Source organism: Erpetoichthys calabaricus, chromosome 9 (assembly GCF_900747795.2).
Source record: "Erpetoichthys calabaricus chromosome 9, fErpCal1.3, whole genome shotgun sequence".
NCBI classification, from domain to species: Eukaryota; Metazoa; Chordata; class Cladistia; order Polypteriformes; family Polypteridae; genus Erpetoichthys; species Erpetoichthys calabaricus.
In genome coordinates, this window is record NC_041402.2 from 98,621,724 (window position 1) to 98,642,325 (window position 20,602).

A 20,602-nucleotide genomic window follows, 5' to 3' on the forward strand; every position below is an offset into this window, starting at 1 on the left:
AGCACAGTTATTTTCATACTGGATTATTATTTTCATTTCAATCCACTGTTTGATGTAGACACCATAGGAAGGGAGTACAGGGATCTGGAAGAGGTTAAAGTGTAAGTAAATTGTGAAAAGGGTCAGCATAATAACACACACCTGTTTAACACTGGTTCAGATAGTAAATGGTTTTATTTTAGTCTCATTGCAAAAGACTGTTGTATTCATTTGGTAATGTCATAGCCTCAAGAAAGATATGAATTCAGTAGGATATCCAAGTTGACAAAGGCTTTTTCAGAAGGCTTCCCGACCAGTGGAGCCCAAGGACTTCATCAGGTCAATGAAGGTCATGTGCTGCTTTTGTTTATATTCCCAGTATTTTTCTGGATATATGGGGCTACAAATCATGTCCATATTACCTTGGGATGGAATGAAGCTACACTGGGTCCTAAGAAGAATTTCTTTTGGAAGTGAAACTGGAAAATTTAGAAACACCTGTTTGAGGACTTTGATAGCAGTACACAGCAAGGTGATGTCAGGGTAGTTTCCACAATTTTTAATTTTCTTGAGGATAATATCAATGGTAATTTTTCATCTTTAGTTTCCAGATCTTGGTGATAACTTGAAACTTGCTTGAAAGTACTTCACCATAAATTTTGAATATCTCTGCAGGAATGCCATCAGGAGCTACAATCCTTGCTGTCCTCATTTATTTACTGGCTTGCAAAAAGTCCCTTGGGGATGGTTGATTAACCCAGTGATGTGTTTCCTGGATAATGAGGCATGACTAGAATGATAATAGTGTGGCCCAGACATAGTTTCAAGTATTCTTTCCAGCACTGCTAGAAGACAGCATTATCTTCCAGGAGTGTTTCTTCTTGGAGCAATAAGATGCGTGAGACTATCTGAGTTTGACCTTTTACAGCATCTCCATCATCTGGAAAAAGACCTCCTTATTTAGTGTTTTCCACAAACTTTGCACTTCCTTCACCTTCTCTTCTCACCATTTAATGCAGTAGATAATCATTTGCTTCTCAGCTTTGAAGTGTTGGCTATGATGTGATGTCATTTTGTCACCTACAGAAAGCTTTTCCCTTTTGGTTTGAGAAGGCCCATGATTTTTGCAGTGTTCACATGAAACTAGTCCTGATGTAGGAATGCAATATAGTACATGTGTTTGGTACATATTTAATGCATGAGAGCATTCTTCATTATTTCAGGACGTAAAGTGAGTCGTGAGGCCTGTATGAGAAATCTGTTATTCAGGGGACTTGGATCCTGAAGAAGGCTGATAACCTTAAGCAGTGCTTCTGTTGCCTGAAAAATTTTATACTTGGTCCTAGAGAGATGGCTGTAGGGTTCATTTGCAACATTTATTTTTTTCATTGCCCTGGGATTTGAATAGAGTTTGTGGACAGTTTGTACTTTCTCCTCATGTCTACGTGGAATTTTCTCAGGTATATCCAAACATAAAAAGCCTTAAAATATACCAAATATGTTTTTCAGGGCAAAAATGCACCTAATTGATCAGTGTTCTGATAGTAAACAGACACTGTGAATTTGTTTTCAGAAGAAAGTGAGTTCCTGCCCTTTTAATAGAAGTCCAGCAGTCCTCATCACATCATTACATGTCTCATGCCATATAAAACTTTTGACCCTAGGGGTGTGGTTTCCTCACAAATGCTGAAATTAGTATTTTGAGCGTTACCAGTGGTTAGGGCTACAGTTTTCTTCAAGTTCATGTTTATTGTCATTGTACATAATATAATACATTTCTTACTTACAGGTCTCCTCGGAATAATAACAGCATTGTTATATAAACAAAAGACACAACATCCGTAAAATGCAACATATATTTACATCCATCCATTTTCTAAAACTGCTTATCCAGGACAGGGATGCTTAAACTTAGTAGCCAAGCATTAAGTGCAAGGCAGAAATAATGCCTGGGCAGAGTGCAAGCGCATAGCAGGGTAAAAACACACAAGCCAAGTTTAGCATTGTCAATCCACGTAATATGCAAGTGTTTAGAATTTATGAGAAAACTGGAGCACCCAGAATAAACCCAAATGTCTTCAGGGCTTGAACTGCACTACTACTATACCACCATGCCACCCATATATATATATATACAATATTAACATGCTACATTTATTATGACTAGCTGTTTAGTATTCTTATAATCTGGGAAAAGAAACTGTCTCTGGAGCTTCTGATGTAAGTTTGAAAGGTCACATACTGTTTGTCAGAAGGGAGAAGTGAGAAGCACAATTGGAATTGCTTGTATCTTTTTCTACGGGTGTTATAGATGTCCTGAATAGAAAGCCACTTGATGTCATTAATGATTTTTGCTGCCTGCGATCTTATGATTTTGATCTGAGTAGGCACCATATACCAGGATGTTGTGGTGCCAGTAACTGCATTAGACACTCGTAAACATTAGAACAGACAGGGAAGTCAGAGATTCCTGTAAAGCCTGAGGTTGTTTAGGCATTGGTTAACCTTCCTAACAATTGCCAAAATGTGTTGTGCTGTCACTTTGTACTACCGATGAGTCAGATTATGAAGGATAGTATACATTTTAACCTCCTCTCACCCATCCATATATTATAACAGAGTTTTGGAATCCCTGTGTACTTTTACTTTTTTTTACACTTTTTGTAAATGTATTATATATTTATGCACCCCTCGTAATGTATCATATCTTAATTATGTTCACATCACTATGTCAAAATCTTGTTGTTTGGTTTTCTTGTGGGAACATCAATTTTATTCTAATTTTGCATGGCCATTGCAGTGTTGTTTGTGCCAATGACATTTGTTGTTATTCCCATAGTTGAACATCACTGTTGCTTCATCCTACATTGCTAGAAAACAAAATTAATATCTTTTGTAGTTTAGTTAGGGGAAAGCAGATCCAGATAACAAAATGACCTTTCTTGCTTACTCTCTTTAGCTTTTGTATCTTCAGCTTTTGACATTCGGTACCCTAGACTTCTCTCTCTGATATTTTGACTTTTTTTTACCTATCCCTTACCTTGTTTGCTCTGTTATGCATTTTGGCACCTCCCTTATGTTTTGAAGAAAGTTAGTGTGATGACTGTTCATAAAGGTTTTATTAAAGTATTAGGAGACAAGAAGAGTCAGCAAACAAGCTAAGATCATTACCAAAAAGTCTAGAATCAGTTTTTACAAAACCTAAGACATGAGGAAAAAATCAGCCAAAACTGAATGACAAAAATGTTAAAGACAAAGTCCAAACCAGGAGATCAAAAATAATTATAAGTCACTCTCTTTTGAATAAGCACCCATAAAGTCAGACAGCCAAGAAGTATGCAATGTTGACCTTTATACTATTATAACAATAATGTTACATATATCATCAAATATAGAAAAAAATACATCAAAAGAACAAATACATGTAACCATTGAATTCCTTGATTTCAAACACCACCACCAAACCCAAACAATTGCTTAAGGATTTCTGAGGTTAAGAAATGGCTGTAAAATTTAAAACAGAAATCAAATAATGACTAAACAAACTAGTTTTCAATGTCTTTATAGTTCAATTTTTTTTTCTTTTTTTTTTTTACCCTAAACATAATTAATGACTATTTATTTTTCTGACTAAAGCTGCATCATCTGGATATAAGAAAGGCCCAATCTGGAATGTACACATCCCTGCTGTCTCAGGTACAGTAAATGTATATTTTAATTTTGGAAGATCTTAAAGTGAGTGTGGTGATGCTGTAGGATTAAAAAGTGTGTTTTAAAAAATATTCTAGCAGCTTATTTTTTATTTTGGTTTACGTATTGGTTTAGGTGCATGATGCTTTTGATGTCTCTAAACATGAAACTAGTGTTTTCCTCCTTGGATGTCTGCCTTGCCTGTCAGGGCACAGAGAGAGGAAAATGTTCTGCAAGAATCAAATAAAGAGGTCAGACTAGGTTAGAGGGCTTCATACAATATTTATTTAAAATAAATATTTGCTTACACCACATACCATCCAACCAGGTTTTACAACACAAATAATATTACAGTAAATGAAAATAAAATGAAAAAAAAATTGCAGTAGTGGAGGTATATAGACATCCAGTACAGGACATATTTTTCCAATATTTACGATTTAAAAAGTATAAACTAACTGACCTTAAATTGAACAATAGTCAAGAGTAAGACAGTGTGAGGTCAGTTTTGTTGTTCTAGCTCTAACATTGTATTGCAGGACATTATAAGCGTGAAACAGTGAGAAAACATGAATCAGTGGACCTTAATATTCATTTGGGGTTTTTGCAGAAGAAAGTGGTTCTGACAATTCTATCAGAATAATTAGTTTGTATCTTTGTAAAGTTAGCATCAGTGATATACAGATTGTTTAATAACAAACCAGAAACTAAAGTTGATGACATGGCTAAGGATGTGTTTACTGTGTTTTGTTTGTGTCATGCCCTTAGAAAGACCGTTTTGAACATTTTATTACCTGGTGATGCTTGGTGCAGAGGCAGCATTGAAAACAATGGGTGCTGAGTACGTGATAAATACAAAATTTTTAAAACAAGTTTTGTTTATAGCTTGAAAATTGCAGTCATGCCCCCCGTTGGCAAGCTGCATCTTTGATGCATGGTGACTGTGAAAGGCGTAATGTTCATTATTTTACACCTCACATAATAAATATTGCCTGCAATATTGGTCTTTACCATCCATCCATCCATTGTCTCCCGCTTATCCGAGGTCGGGTCGCGGGGGCAGCAGCTTGAGCAGAGATGCCCAGACTTCCCTCTCCCTGGCCACTTCTTCTAGCTCTTCCGGGAGAATCCCGAGGCGTTCCCAGGCCAGCCGAGAGACATAGTCCCTCCAGCGTGTCCTGGGTCTTCCCCGGGGCCTCCTCCCGGTTAGACGTGCCCGGAACACCTCACCAGGGAGGCGTCCAGGAGGCATCCTGATCAGGTGCCCGAGCCACCTCATCTGACTCCTCTCGATGCGGAGGAGCAGCGGCTCTACTCTGAGCCCCTCCCGGATTACTGAGCTTCTCACCCTATCTTTAAGGGAAAGCCCAGACACCCTGCGGAGGAAACTCATTTCAGCCGCTTGTATTCGCGATCTCGTTCTTTCGGTCACTACCCATAGCTCATGACCATAGGTGAGGGTAGGAACATAGATCGACTGGTCAATTGAGAGCTTCGCCTTGCGGCTCAGCTCCTTTTTCACCACGACAGACCGATGCAGCGCCCGCATTACTGCGGATGCCGCACCGATCCGCCTGTCGATCTCACGCTCCATTCTTCCCTCACTCGTGAACAAGACCCCTGAGATACTTGAACTCCTCCACTTGAGGCAGGATCTCACTCCCAACCCTGAGAGGGCACTCCACCCTTTTCCAGCTGAGGACCATGGTCTCAGATTTGGAGGTGCTGATTCTCATCCCAGCCGCTTCACACTCGGCTGCGAAACCGATCCAGAGAGAGCTGAAGATCACGGCCTGATGAAGCAAACAGGACAACATCATCTGCAAAAAGCAGTGACCCAATCCTGAGCCCACCAAACCGGACCCCCTCAGCGCCCTGGCTGCGCCTAGAAATTCTGTCCATAAAAGTTATGAACAGAATCGGTGACAAAGGGCAGCCCTGGCGGAGTCCAACTCTCACTGGAAACGGGTTCGACTTACTGCCGGCAATGCGGACCAAGCTCTGGCACCGATCGTACAGGGACCGAAAAAGCCCTTATCAGGGGGTCCGGTACTCCATACTCCCGTAGCCCCCCCCCCCACAGGATTCCCAGAGGGACACGGTCGAATGCCTTTTCCAAGTCCACAAAACACATGTAGACTGGTTGGGCAAACTCCCATGCACCCTCCAGGACCCTGCTAAGGGTATAGAGCTGGTCCACTGTTCTGCGACCAGGACGAAAACCACACTGTTCCTCCTGAATCTGAGGCTCGACTATCCGACGGACCCTCCTCTCCAGGACCCCTGAATAGACTTTTCCAGGGAGGCTGAGGAGTGTGATCCCTCTGTAGTTGGAACACACCCTCCGATCCCCGTTCTTAAAGAGGGGGACCACCACCCCGGTCTGCCAATCCAGAGGCACTGTCCCTGACATCCATGCGATGTTGCAGAGGCGTGTCAACCAAGACAGCCCTACAACATCCAGAGCCTTGAGGAACTCCGGCAAATCTCATCCACCCCCGGGGCCCTGCCACCAAGGAGTTTTTTGACCACCTCAGTGACCTCAGTCCCAGAGATGGGGGAGCCCACCTCTGAGTCCCCAGGCTCTGCTTCCTCATTGGAAGGCATGTTAATGGGATTGAGGAGGTCTTCAAAGTACTCCCCCCACCGACCCACAACGTCCCGAGTCGAGGTCAGCAGCGCACCATCCCCACCATATACAGTGTTGACACTGCACTGTTTCCCCTTCCCGAGACGCCGGATGGTGGACCAGAATCTCCTCGAAGCCGTCCGAAAGTCGTTCTCCATGGCCTCCCCAAACTCCTCCCACGCCCGAATTTTTGCCTCAGCAACCACCAAAGCCGCATTCCGCTTGGCCTGCCAGTACCTATTAGCTGCCTCCAGGGTCCCACAGGACAAAAGGGGTCCTGTAGGACTCCTTCTTCAGCTTGACGGCATCCTTCACCGCCGGTGTCCACCAACGGGTTTGGGGATTGCCGCCACAACAGGCACCGACCACCTTATGGCCACACCTCCGGTCAGCTGCCTCAACAATAAAGGCACGGAACATGGCCCATTCGGACTCAATGTCCCCCACCTTCCTCAGGATGTGGTCGAAGTTCTGCCGAAGGTGGGAGTTGAAGCTACTTCTGACAGGGGGCTCTGCCAGACGTTCCAGCAGACCCTCACAACTCCTTTAACCGCCACCTTATCGTGGTGGAGGGGTTTGCGTGTCCCAATGATCCTAGGAGCTCTGTTGTCCGGGGCTTTATGCCCCTGGTAGGGCCACCCAAGGCAAACTGGTCTTAGGTGAGGGATGAGACAAAGAGCGGTTAAATAAACCTCCTATGATGAAAAACAATTTTGGACGGCATTTTCCTTGCCCGGACGCGGGTCACCGGGCCCCACTCTGGAGCCAGGCCTGGAGGTGGGGCTCGATGGCGAGCGCCTGGTGGCCGGGCCTGCACCCATGGGACTCGGCCGGGCACAGCCCGAAGAGGCAACGTGGGTCCCCCTTCCCATGGGCTCACCACCTATGGGAGGGGCCAAGGAGGTCGGGTGCAGTGTGAGTTGGGTGGGTGGCCGAAGGCGGGGACCTTGGCGGTCCGATCCTCGACTACAGAAGCTGGCTCTTGGACGTGGAATGTCACCTCTCTGAAGGGAAGGAGCCTGAGCTAGTGCGCGAAGTTGAGAGGTTCCGGCTAGATATAGTCGGACTCACCTCGACGCACAGCTTGGACTCTGGAACCAATCTCCTTGAGAGGGGCTGGACTCTCTACCACTCTGGAGTTGCCCGCGGTGGGGGGCGCCGAGCGGGTGTGGGTATACTTATTGCCCCCCGGCTTGGGGCCTGTACATTGGGGTTTACCCCGGTGGACGAGAGGGTAGCCTCCCTTCGCCTTCGGGTGGGGGGGACGGGTCCTAACTGTTGTTTGTGCGTATGCACCGAACAGCAGTTCAGAGTACCCACCCTTTTTGGAGTCCCTAGAGGGGGGTGCTAGAGGGCATACCTTCTGGGGACTCCCTCGTTCTGCTGGGATACTTCAATGCTCACGTGGGCAATGACAGTGGGACCTGGAAGGGCGTGATTGGGAGGAATGGCCCCCCTGATCTGAACCCGAGAGGTGTTTTGTTATTGGACTTTTGTGCCCGTCACGGATTGTCCATTACAAACACCATGTTCAAGCATAGGGGTGTTTCATATGTGCACTTGGCACCAGGACACTCTAGGCCTCAGTTCGATGATCGACTTTGTGGTCGTGTCGTCGGACTTGCGGCCACATGTCTTGGACACTCGGGTGAAGAGAGCTGTCAACTGATCACCACCTGGTGGTGAGTTGGCTTCAATGGTGGGGGAGGATGCCGGTCAGGTGTGGTAGGTCTTTACCATGCACTACATTAAACATGGTCCCAAGTCCAGGTTTAGTGCACATTTTTTCAAATAGGCATAGTGAAAGTGCAGAACTATCATTATTGTCTCACAGCACCAGGGTCTGCATGGAGTTTCCATGTTGTCCCGTGTATTTCGAGATTGATTAGTGAGTTTGCTTAACTGTATGATTACCTATTTTAACATGAAATACTGAAAATGTGTCATTAATCCTTCTTAATTAAGAAAATGTGTTTAATCCTTCATGTGCCGTGAAGTAGATAACATCCATCCCCATTTTTTTTTATCCCCAACTCTCTGAAGAATCAAGGCCTGAGTACTAGCTGCTGTGCCATAAGGTCACACTATATCAAATATCTGACAAATAACTGGATTAAAACTAAATAGATACTTTATTTTTAGGTTTCTGTTATGGAATTATACATTGGCGCTGGTAGCCTAACACATTGATAAATGCAGTTTCTTTCCTTTGCTCCTTCATGCAATGTTTACTGAAGGCCATCTCTTTCTTCAACGGCTCTTGAATGCAGATGCCCTTCTTCTATCTCCCACAACTCTTTCCATGATACTCCAGTGATCCAGTGTCTGCACAGTCACTTTCTGTAGCTCCATGGACTTATTCAAGCCAGGATCCTTCCTGAAACTCCCGAGCAGCAACATATCCAGGCCATTGGATTTAAGTAGAAGAGCAACTTTTGTGCAGCTCTTCAAGTGCTTGATCATATCGCTTTCTCACAAATACCTTTTATAGCTGCCTTCTCAGGATGGCTCCACTCCTTCTGTGTCTCTCTCTGCCAGGTCCATGTGGCCCCACCAGAATTTTCATGCCAAAAAAACACACCTATTTTTAAATGGATGCCTATCTTAATTAAGCAGGTTTAGAATTCATATGTTTTACCTGTTTTATGTTTATTTAGAGAATGAAAACTGTGTTCCTTGTATTTTTAAAGGGGAATGTCAAAAACATGTGTGTTATTCAGAGATACTGCAAAATAGTTTTGTAGAATCTACTGTTGAAGTTTTTGCTTTTATTATCTTTTAATGTTTTTTTAAGCCATTGCTTAATAATAACCACTAACTGGATGGATATCGCTCTCTCCTGACTTCTGTTCTTATTTATGCCATGTAGTTTATACTTATGACTGCTCCTGTCTTTGTAACTGGTAATATCTACAAACAGTTGATGGAGCTGTAACTGGTAATATCTACAAACAGTTGATGGAGCAGGTATTAGAATTGTTAAAAGGAGTTGTAATATGCAAATCCGGATGCTGCTTAGCCATAGAGTTTTACAAATGAACAGCTGCTGACAGGACATGCATTTTCTCTCAACACAAACAGGAAATACAGTATGTTTTTTAAATTTGCACCTAAGTTATGTAAGAACAATAAAAGACAGATTATAAAATCTAGCTACCTTATAAAGTACATAAACACACTTCCATTTTAAATACTGTTTTAAATACCATTTTTGTCCCTTATATAAATAGAAACTTGAAAATGAGTGTTACTTCTGACTTTATAATTTGGATCAATAGAAGTTCAGGTCATGTTGATTATATTAAAAAGCCTTTTCAAGATAAAGCATGTACTGTCATTACTCTTGGAAGTCAACTTGTCAGGTGTTTTATATTGTCTATTTCTAAATGTTTCTTCACATTGTTTTTATTAATGCCAGTTTTCTAAATGTTTTGAGCCCTACATTATTTAAAGCCCTTTGAGGGTGAAATAAAAATCATTATTTAATCACAGCTTTATTTCATTATACTGTAAAGATCTTCATGTAATCTTGATGTTTTTTTGTAGAAGAGAAAGAAAATGGAATTAACACTAACTCTGACGAAATAATTACAGATTCTCAAAAGCCTACTGCTCCAGGTAAGTGCACTAAGTTCAAGAGAAAGATTCTTCCAGGTTAAAAAAAAAAAAAACCTGGAAATTTGTAAATAATGATCAGTATGTATTACATAGAGTTGAAAATAATCATGTACTTATTTTGCATCTATTAAAAGTTTATTGTTGTAGTTGTGCTTTGTTTTTTGTACCATTTGTAATGATGCAGTTTTAATTTAAACTCCACAGTTCAAATTTATTTTCATAGGTTGGGCTCGAATTGCATTTAAAAATGATGCTGATCAGGTATTTCAGTATTTTCTGAGCTCTCCTTCTGCAGGTAAGACAAATTATTCTTATCCAAATGGATTTTACTGAACTTACAGTATTTGACTTATTATAGATAGTTAGGCAATATTATTTGTGTTGTAGAGCCTAGAAATAGCAGGCCCTGTCAGGGTTTCTTTAACCAGTAGTGTTGTGATTTTGAAATAAAGAAGGTTTTGTGTTCTTCACTTTTTTTTTGCCTTTCCTATTACAATAACTTATCTCTTCTTCTTTTACCAAACACTATTTTGAATTTTGGCTTGTATGTAATTTTTGTAGGGCGGCACGGTGGCATAGTGGGTTGCGCTGCTGCCTCGCAGTTAGGAGACCCGGGTTCGCTCCCAGGTCCTCCCTGCATGGAGTTTGCATGTTCTCCCCGTGTCTGCATGGGTTTCCTCTGGGCGCTCCGGTTTCCTCCCACAGTCCAAAGACATGCAGGTTAGGTGCATTGGCGATTCTAAATTGTGCTTTGTGTGTGTGTGCCCTGTGGTAGGCTGGCGCCCTGCCGGGGTTTGTTTCCTGCTTTGTGCCCTGTGTTGGCTGGGATTTGCTCCAGCAGACCCCCGTGGACCCTGTAGTTAGGATATTATGGATTGGATGGATGTCATTTTTCTACCTTCAGTAAGTCTTTCTCATTGATTCTTTTAAGACTTTTTCCACATTTCTAAATATACATATTTCAGTTTTGTTATGGATGTGCATTATGGCATGATATACATTAATTATTATTTGCCTTTATTTTACTATGGGTTGTTAGGTAAAAGGAACTAGACATCATATTGAGCATAGGAGCAATGATGTTTAAGCTGGCTACTCCGTACATTCACTGCTCAACTTTGACTATTTTTGTGGTATTTAAAGTGTGTCAGGTTTCAAATTAATTGGTTACAAACTTATGACTGTTTCTTGACTTTGATGTCTGTCCACATTTTGGGATTAGATGTTTATTAGGCTTTCTTTCCTGGCTTTTGGCAAGACTTGTTTATTGGCCTATAATTGATCTTCTGACCACGTTTTCAGAATTATCCTCTTGGTTTGCCTTTTTTCAACTCTTGGCAGGACAGAAAGCACTTCCAAACTGTTAGATGATCTGGAAAGCCAACTTTTATCTCCTTTTATTCCTGGTCATGCCATCCTCTGCTACCAGACCCAGCACCTTCAAGTATCTTTCCACCAGTGTCATCACTCAAGAATCTGCCCTTCCCCTTATTTATCTTCCTTTAATCAACAAACACCATGATTTTCCAATTGAGTCATCCTCTCTGCTCCGTACAACAAGCCAACTACCACAGCCTATTTCCTCCATATTACAGCTGACTATTTTGAGAGCTGAATTTATTTACTTTATAGAGAGTCCCAACAGTCATAGCACTATACACATTTCTGTTCTGATGAGTAGTGACTCCTAGTTCTTTCTGATGGCCCAGGTTTCATAGCCGTACAGCAACACTGGTCAGATTGCTGTCTTCCACAATTTACACTGAAGTTTTCCTGGCAACCTTTGATTCTTTACAACCCCTCCTACAGCCTTCCATTTCATCCATCCTCATGCATTTATTGCCATTTCACAACCACCTTTTGCCACAGTACATCTTCCCATTTCCTTCAGTTACTTCTTTAAAGGTAGAATCAAAATGAAAATTGTAGCCATAGTTAATTTTCCTTTTCTGAATCTAGTTTGGAGTTTGTCAATCTGTAAAATTTCTTTCATGCATTAATTGACTATTCTTTCCAATAATTTGTTTCACTCCCTTTATAATTCCCACATTCTGGTTTAAAATAAGTAGTAGAATCTTTATGGTCACTCTTCTGGTATCTTTTGTTATCTTCATATTCATCCATCCATCCATTTTCCAAACCCGCTGAATCTGAACACAGGGTCACGGGGGGTCTGCTGGAGCCAATCCCAGCCAACACAGAGCACAAGGCAGGAACCAATCCTGGGCAGGGTGCCAACCCACCGCAGACTTCATATTCACTTTACTGCCTAATCAAGAATTTGGGTAATTTTAACTGAGACTTCTAAGGATCTGCTGGCCTTCTGTTTTTCATTCTTATTAAAACTAGCCCGACTTTCTCTTTCTGTTACCTGTGTTACTATTCAATTCCATGATTTCTTCTCTTTCATATCCCACATTAAAGAACTTATTAAAATAGTCTTTACACTTTTGGTTTATTTCTTTCACTTTATACAATACACATCGTCTCATTTTTGATATCTTTTGTGCTTCCTAGGTCTCACTTCTCTCTTTATTTCACTGTTTATAACTGAATCATAGTGTCCACATTTTTTTTGTTTCCCTTTATTAATAGAAGGGGAGGGAGAAAAAAAAAAAACAGATTTACTCAGGACTGAAAACTTCAACAATCAAGTTGCACTTCCTGTTTCACATACTTCATCTGCGGCGAGCCAGGTGGTTTATGGCAGAGAAAATGGGTCAGGTAATGTGTTCACTATATATCTTACTTTTAAGGACAAATATCCTGGTTTTGTTATTAGTAGTGAATGCAAATTTTGATTAATGGAAAAAAGTAATGTCATTCTATTATGTTATCATGATCATCACAATACTAAGGTATTATTGTAACACCTTTCAGTTATTTATATATAAATACATATATATCACGTATCATAAAGTAGTTTTTATTCCTGAGCTTTCAGGTCCTGCCAGAAGCTGTCATCAGAGGATAATGATTAGACATACAAGAATCAAAAGCAAAAAATAAGGCGGGAGGATGGGTAGGTGAGTGTGTATTTGTGTTGGGGGAGTGGGGCGGGGTAATGAGGTGGGTTTGGAAGGTGTTGGTCGTAAAGTTTTATTTATTATGAGGATGTTCTTCTTCTTAAGTTTGCATATGCTGGGCTCATGTCCAAATGTCTGTTAATGGCGTTTTTGTTTGACAGCCAAGATTCAGCCAGCTCTCTGGCACTTTTAGTACTGGCTTTAAATCTTACTTGTTCATTGTCCCAGTTAAATGTATGTCCGGTTGAATTTGTGTGCGTATAAATCAGTGATCGTGAGTCCTTCCTTCTGACGGCATTTTGATGCTCCTGTATATATTTTGCGATTCTTTTTGACGTTTGTCCTATGTATAACGCTGGGCAAGAATTGCAAGGAATGCTGTAAACTGCATTTCGTGTCTCTGCTGTCGATTTCTTGTTTTTTGGCATTAAAAAGGACAGTGTGCAGATTGTTCGTAGGTTTGTGTGCTGTTCTGATGCCTGATTTGGACAGGATGCGTGCTGCACCTTCTGACACTCCGTGATGATAAGGAAGTGTGTGCAGGTGGGATGCGGGGTCAGATTGGAGTCGACTGTTTGCTGGGTTCTCTGCCATTTCCGGTGTAGGTATTGTTTAATGAATGTCTTTGGTTAGCCGTTAGAAGTGAAAAGATGGAAAAGATAGTGTCTTTGTATGTTTAATCATTATCCTCTGATGACGGCTCCTGGTAGGAACTGAAAGCTCGGGAATAAAAACTACTTTATGGTACGTGATTCATTCTCTCCCTATGTGGATCTCCAACTACAAATATGCAAACCATATCACAGACGCTTCACTTCCATATATATATATTATATATATATATATATATATATATATATATATATATATATATATATACTATATATATAATATACACACACACACTAGCTAATACCCAGGCTTCTCTTTTACTAAAACGGCTGATATAAAAATATGGACACAGTTTTATTTCAGTTTTTGATTATGTACCAAGTCTGCTCTGTATATGAAAAATCACACAAAAGGATTGCATATGTTGAGCAAGGAACTACAATACTTCTCTGTAGCACCCCCAGGTTTCAGAATGAATAGGGAGCGAGGTGAGCTCACTGTGGAGAATGACACATAAAGCTGACAATGAGAAAAACAATCATCTCTCAAATCCATTCCCGCTTCTTTTAGAGAATGAACTTCTGCTTTATTGATAGTCATTGCAATCTGTTTGAATAATAGTTCTTAAAAAACTCTTGTGCTTTCAAGTCCCCTATCAAATCCACTTTTTTTTTTTTTTTTTTTAAGTCTTAGTATTTTTATTTTCGGCCACATATAGGACGCTTAGATTCAACCCCTTAGGATAGGAGTTTTGCAAATTCTGTGCTTATTTCTCACCTAGACACAAAAACAAACCTCCATGTCAAATTTCAAAATTATAGGACTTGGGGTTTAAAACATTAGAACTAGAACATCTAGACAAGAACAGGTCTTTCAGGCCAACAAAGCTCACCAGTCCTATCCACTTAGTTCTTCTAAAAAGCATCAGCTGTAGTTTTGAAAGTCCCCAAAGTCTTACTGTCTGTCACACTACCTGATAGCTTATTCCAAGTGTCTATGGTTCTCTGTGTAAAGAAAACTTCCCATGTTGGAGCGAATTTTACCCTTAACAATTTTCCAGCTGTGTCCCTGTGTTCTTTATGAACTCATTTTAAAATGACAGTCTTAATCCACTGTACTAATTCCCTTCATAAGTTTATCCACTTCCTCACTTATGAATACCTCAGAAAAATGGAAGTTCAGAGCATCTGCTATTTCACTGTCTGTATCTTTTAATTCCCCTTTTCTATTTCTGATGCACCTCACCAACTCCTTGACTGTTCATTTACTACTAAAATAGTGAAATAATCTCTTAGGGTTATCTTTCGATTTATCTGCTATATTCCTCTCCAACTGTCATAGCCTCCTTAATATCCTTTATGATTGCCCTCATGTTCTCATACGCCCTAAAATTCGCTTTGAAGTTATTAGTCTTATATGCCTTATAAAGCTGTTTTTTTCCTTTGCAGCCTTGTTTTTAACTCTTTATTAACCCACTGTGGAGTTTTTTTAATTACCTATTAATTCCAACCTCATATGTACAGTATATAATATGCCATTGTCTGTTTTTTTTTTTTTTTTTTGTTCCAGTTGCTGTATATGTTAATATTCACAGCAAAGGGCACACTCTTGTTTGTGGCACTGAACAGACAAAGGATGCCCCACTTGAACGTAGTTTGTTCCAGTGGACTCAATCTAATGGAAAAGATGTGCAAGGTGGGTCCTTTTGTTTAACTGTTTTAGTCCATTTTAGTCAAGAGTATTATAGAAAATTTTTTTTTTTGTTTTCATAGTTTCAGACTTGGTAAGCATTCTGCCTTCCGGAAAGCTTGTTTTTAACCAGTTTCTTGCTGACAAAAGTGGTCTGTACAAATGCAGTGCCTCATACAAGTTAGGAGGCTTCAAGTATAAGAAGAAATACAGTTTTCTTGTTTATGGTAAGCATTATGTTAAATGGGGCATTTGACTTGGAACTAAAATAATCTTAATTTTTTAAACTGAACTGTTGGTTTAATACAATGATACTGTTTATACTTGGATAATTTACTGTTTGCATGTGAGTTACAATGGTATCATTGATCTCTTTTAAATTAATATTCCAGAGTCACTCTGCAAAAGATTCAGTTTGTGTGTGTGTGTGTGTATATATATATATATATATATATATATATATATATACGTTGAAAAATAGTTTACTGTCAAATAATGCAAAGAGTACGCGACACGTGTTTCACCCTAATTCTGGGCTCATCAGGCGTACACACTCACTGCACTCCCTCTCGGGAATCGAACCTCGGACGTCAGCGCTAGAGGCAAAGCCCCTAACGTTGCGCCATGGCGTGTGGTTCGTTCATTTGACAGCATGTAGATCTGGGTAATTACATTCACGGCATTCATAGTCTGAATCACAATCTGATTGTATGGGTGGTTACTCCTGAGAGGGAGTGCAGTGAGTGTGTACACCTGATGAGCCCAGAATTAGGGCGAAACACGTGTCGCGTACTCTTTGCATTATTTGACAGCAAACTATTTTTCAACCATTCTATGATCTGCTTCTCGCAACTGAAAGAGGGCACCGTGGCAGATGTTAGCCGACTTGCTGACCAACCACAAGCGTTACCTGGTAGGTAACCACCCATACAATCAGATTGTGATTCAGACTACGAATGCCATGAATATATATACGTATATATACATTTTAATTCAGCAGATCTATTGTAGAGCAGCAAATGAATTCCCTGTTCTACTTTAGACACTGACTAGGCAAAGTTTTCCTAAGCTTATATAGACATTGATAAAAAAGACAGCTAACATGTAATAAATCATCCAATAGAATGTATAAAAGTATATAACTTTTCATATGATGCAAGCTATGTCATGTTTTAAGTGTGGCTAAAGAAAATTATTTTTACTGTAACAATATATGCATATTTTAACGTGTTAAACTGGTTGTATATTAATGTAAAGATATAAACTTAGTTGTAAAGAGATAGACAATGGCTATGAGCTATTAAATGGTTTCTTTATCAGCACAGTAACATATATGGTATTATAGATCTATAGATCACTGTCATAGGGAATACATAGTTTCTGGCAGTGTGGATCGTATGGGCCATTTTGTGTCATTTTAGCACACATAACCCATGTATGGTAACAAACTCCTGGCCAAAACAGTGATCTTTGAAAGACATACATCCTTACTTTTTTCAAGTTGTCAGGTTTGAACTTCTGGGCTTATCGAAAGAAAGAGAGGGAGAGTTTATATCTGATCTGTTGTGAGTTGTCTGAAACATCCATTAAGTTCCCAGGATACCTCTCCACAATATTTCTGAAAAGGATGGGTGTTTAATGATTACATCCATTAATCCTGCGATGCACCCATTCCAGGAAGCATCGGACGCAAGGCAGAAACGATCCTTGGAAACCTGCATGTCCTTGGAAGGAAACCGGAGCACAATGTGGAAACCCAGCAGGAAAACATTCAAACTCCAGGGAGTGAACACAAGGGACGTGACTCCCTACTGCGAGGCAGCAGCACTACTGCTCCCCCACTGTACCACCGTGACATGTGTAATTATTAACAGCAGTTAATTATTTAAATGAAGTTAACGATTTATCTGTAAAATGTAATATACATACTTTAATGCATTTCATCATGAAAGTGATATCAAGTATAAATCTAAGGATTCTAATTGTTCAGAGAGCTGGTATATGATAAATTTGATGTGTTCTGTGTGGCAATTGCTGTCTGTCACTGCTGTCAGTACAGGAGGAAGCCCCAGAAGCACGTAGCAATTAACAGATGGGTCAGTTTTAACATGACATTTACAATGGTCTACTTTAATGACAAAATAAACTATGAGATTAAAGTGGAAATTTCAAGATTAAAACTGAAATTTCCACTTAACCACAAAACAGACCTTTTCACTGTGTCCCTAATTTTTTTTTTCTCTTTGGCTCAAATACGCTTCTCTACATCCTGATGCTGCTATGAAGGTGCAAAAAAAATATATAGTGCATGAGACCCCTATTATGATGGGGAATATGTGACGCTTGAAAAGAACAGCACCACAAATAAATTTGTATGTCAGCATTTTGCTTCACCACATAGAACCATTCATCAAATAACAAAGCAAATACATTGATCCTGTAGGATCTGCAAAGCAGCTTGCTGTTACATACTGATAGCAAATAAAGACTCTGATGTTGCGTTCCAGCTTGAACACACTGCACCCCTCAATTTTTTGCTGGTACTGCAACTTGCGCACGTGTTGCTTTAATTTCTGAGGACATGCTCAGAGGATGCTTCAAATGAATGCTGGGAACTCATGGCAGCCATGAAGCATGAGTGTACGCATTCTGAGCATGAAGTATAAACTGGCCTTTACAGTTCTGATTGTTCTCAACCTAATTAAATGATCTAAGATCTCACTGTGATGCATCAACACATGATTTTTGAACTTTAGGAAGCATTCTTCAGCAGTCCCACTCCATAACGGAGCAAAGTACTGTTGGCCACAGATGTGCAATAAAATATGTTTTTTTTTCTAGCAAAAGTGTGAGGGCTGAACGAAGCAAATAAAAAGAATGTATCAAAGATAAATGAGCTAAACAATAATCCTGGTGCCTTTTGGGGCTTAATTATAAGGGTTTTGTGTTCCTACCTGACTGTTTGAGTGTCAACCCAAATTACTCAACCAGATTCGTTAAGCACTATTAATATCCTCTATAGCAGTCTCTACTCTCTCCAGTTCTCTCATTCTCTCTCTGTGTCTCTTGCCACCCAACTCTTCATTTTCTCTCTCTCTCTCTACCTCACAACTCCAACCCTTTTGGCCTTATGATCAAAAAGGGGTTTCTCCTAGTGGCCCAGGCGTCTCTGCATTTTCCCAATACTGTAGAAATGTGGTGGTTAAAGCCAGACAGGCTGTCTTTGCCAGTATTCTTGAGGATCCATAGATAGAACTTTGCACAGAGGTTGAATTTTGTTTATTTACTGAAGCACAATTAATAAGTTAATAAATACATATTTTAACCAACAAAGACACAATAAGAATTACTAAATAAAGAAGGACATCTACATATAAAAATGTAAGACTGGAACTTAAAAAATGCAGTGGGATCGGAAGCTGGAATTTACATGTAATAATGGCAAATGGTTCAAGAGATACATTTAAGAGTAGAGGAGAAACAGGACAGTAATGCCTGTTTCGTCCATTAATGAAAAAGGAGTGTAAGATATTAGAATATGATAGAAAGTCTGCAGAAGGGGAAGTGTATAGCATCTTAATTAAATTTTCAAAATCCAGACCAAAGCCCATTGTAGCCATGGTTTGACATAAGAAAGCCCAGTTTTTGCAGTCAAAAACCTCCTCATTATCAAAGGAAAGAGGAGCAGTGGTACTTGAAAGGGGAGAAATTGAATCAGTGGTATGCACAAGTCCATGTATGTTATTAGAAGCTAACCATGAATGTTAGAAGTTGGACTGATCAGGATGGATTAATATACTATTGGACTTCTTTAAGTCATAGGTGAGAACTTTACCAAACAGATTTCTGCCTTTGTTAATAAGAGAACAAGGGCTTGTAACTCTAACATGGTAGAGCCTTTAGTTTGCTTTAAAAGTAAAGTAATAATTTCATTGTTTATTCTAGGTTTTAAATAGCCAGAAGGGGTGTGTTCATTGGTGATATTAAAGAGTGGGGATGAAGAATTGTTTCAAAAATTAGTGTGTTAGCTTGGCCAGAAACCCTTCCAATCCTAGGGTCTTTTCAGCAATCATGGAGTCCAGTGGTTGTTTATGTTCATCCAGAAAAACAGTAGCATCTAAAAGAGGATACTCTTAATCAGTGAAACAGGGAAGTGGATGGTTATTGAGGAGCAATTGATATTGAATGGAGGGATGTCTAGAGGTGTCAGTAAAATGTCTAAAAATCTATTATTGATTATCTGGGGCCTCATGTATAAATGGTGTGTACGCACAAAAATGTTGCATACGCCAGTTTCCATGCTCACATCATGGTGTATAAAAACTAAACTTGGTGTAAAGCCACGCACATTCTCACACCAGGTCAAACCATTACATATGCACGTTTTCGGCTCAGTTTTGCAAACTGGCGGCACCCAGTGTCAAAGCAGTGCCACTGTTCATGTGTGGTTTCCCTTTATTTTTTAGATTCACATCCCTGATGTGGCTTTATCAAATACACTGAAATTAACCGCATATCGTTTTTTAGTTTAAGGCATCTGGTTGTAAAGAACCTGTAACAATATAATGATGCAAGGAATGGCCAAACTATTCCAAATACCATAGCTGCTTTAGTGTTGTTACTCTCAGTGCAGCACTCAGAGTATTTTAACCCACTGTATGTGAGTGGCTCTACAGCAGCTGATCGGAAAGCTCTACAGCAGATTGTTTCAAGAGCAGAGAGAATTATTGGAATACAGTTTCTAGCACACCAGGCCTTTGCCATTCGCACAGTCTATTTCAACTTCTCCCATTCAGCAAACGCTTCAGAGACTTTCCTGAAGGGACCTCACGGTTAAGAAACAGTTTCATCCCAAGAGTTCTAAACGCACTCAGTCAATTTATTAAGCACTCCTGGTAGAACTGTTTGAACTTATAAGTAAGATAATAAATAGCTCACTGTAAACTTGCATTACAGTTTTAATTTTGCACAACCTGAGTCACATATGCTTTCATATTGTATATTTTTCATTGTTTTTTATTGTATTATTATTATTTTTATTATTATTTTATCATTTTATAGGAAAATAAATTTATGGTGGATTTCCATATTGAATCTCATTGTACCATCCAATAACAATAAAGGAATTCAATTCGGTTCAATAGAAGAGACTGTGTATTTGCATATGATGACAACTATCTTCTAAGTCGATTTAGATTTCCAAGCGCTATCTCCTTGGAGCTCTTGATAATCATTTTTAAGATGAAATGCAGTAAAGTATGTATTTTATATTGTACAGATACATTTTTAACTTCATTTAAATAATATATACTGTTAATAATTAACGTGTGGATACGGTGGGTGGTGCCCCATTCAGGGA

General features: G+C 40.0%; 1 protein-coding gene across 3 annotated transcripts in view; it reads left to right on the top strand.

The window, feature by feature from the left end:
* The window catches only part of LOC127529131 (uncharacterized), a 168,683-nt gene that overhangs the window by 59,799 nt on the left and 88,282 nt on the right, over positions 1-20,602 (top strand). For all 3 annotated transcript variants that reach the window (XM_051931714.1, XM_051931715.1, XM_051931716.1), the window contains exons 6-11: positions 3,616-3,675; positions 9,845-9,916; positions 10,140-10,211; positions 12,512-12,640; positions 15,124-15,249; positions 15,327-15,470. In XM_051931714.1, coding sequence (XP_051787674.1) covers positions 3,616-3,675; positions 9,845-9,916; positions 10,140-10,211; positions 12,512-12,640; positions 15,124-15,249; positions 15,327-15,470 — 603 coding nt within the window. The remainder of the gene's footprint in view (positions 1-3,615; positions 3,676-9,844; positions 9,917-10,139; positions 10,212-12,511; positions 12,641-15,123; positions 15,250-15,326; positions 15,471-20,602) is intronic.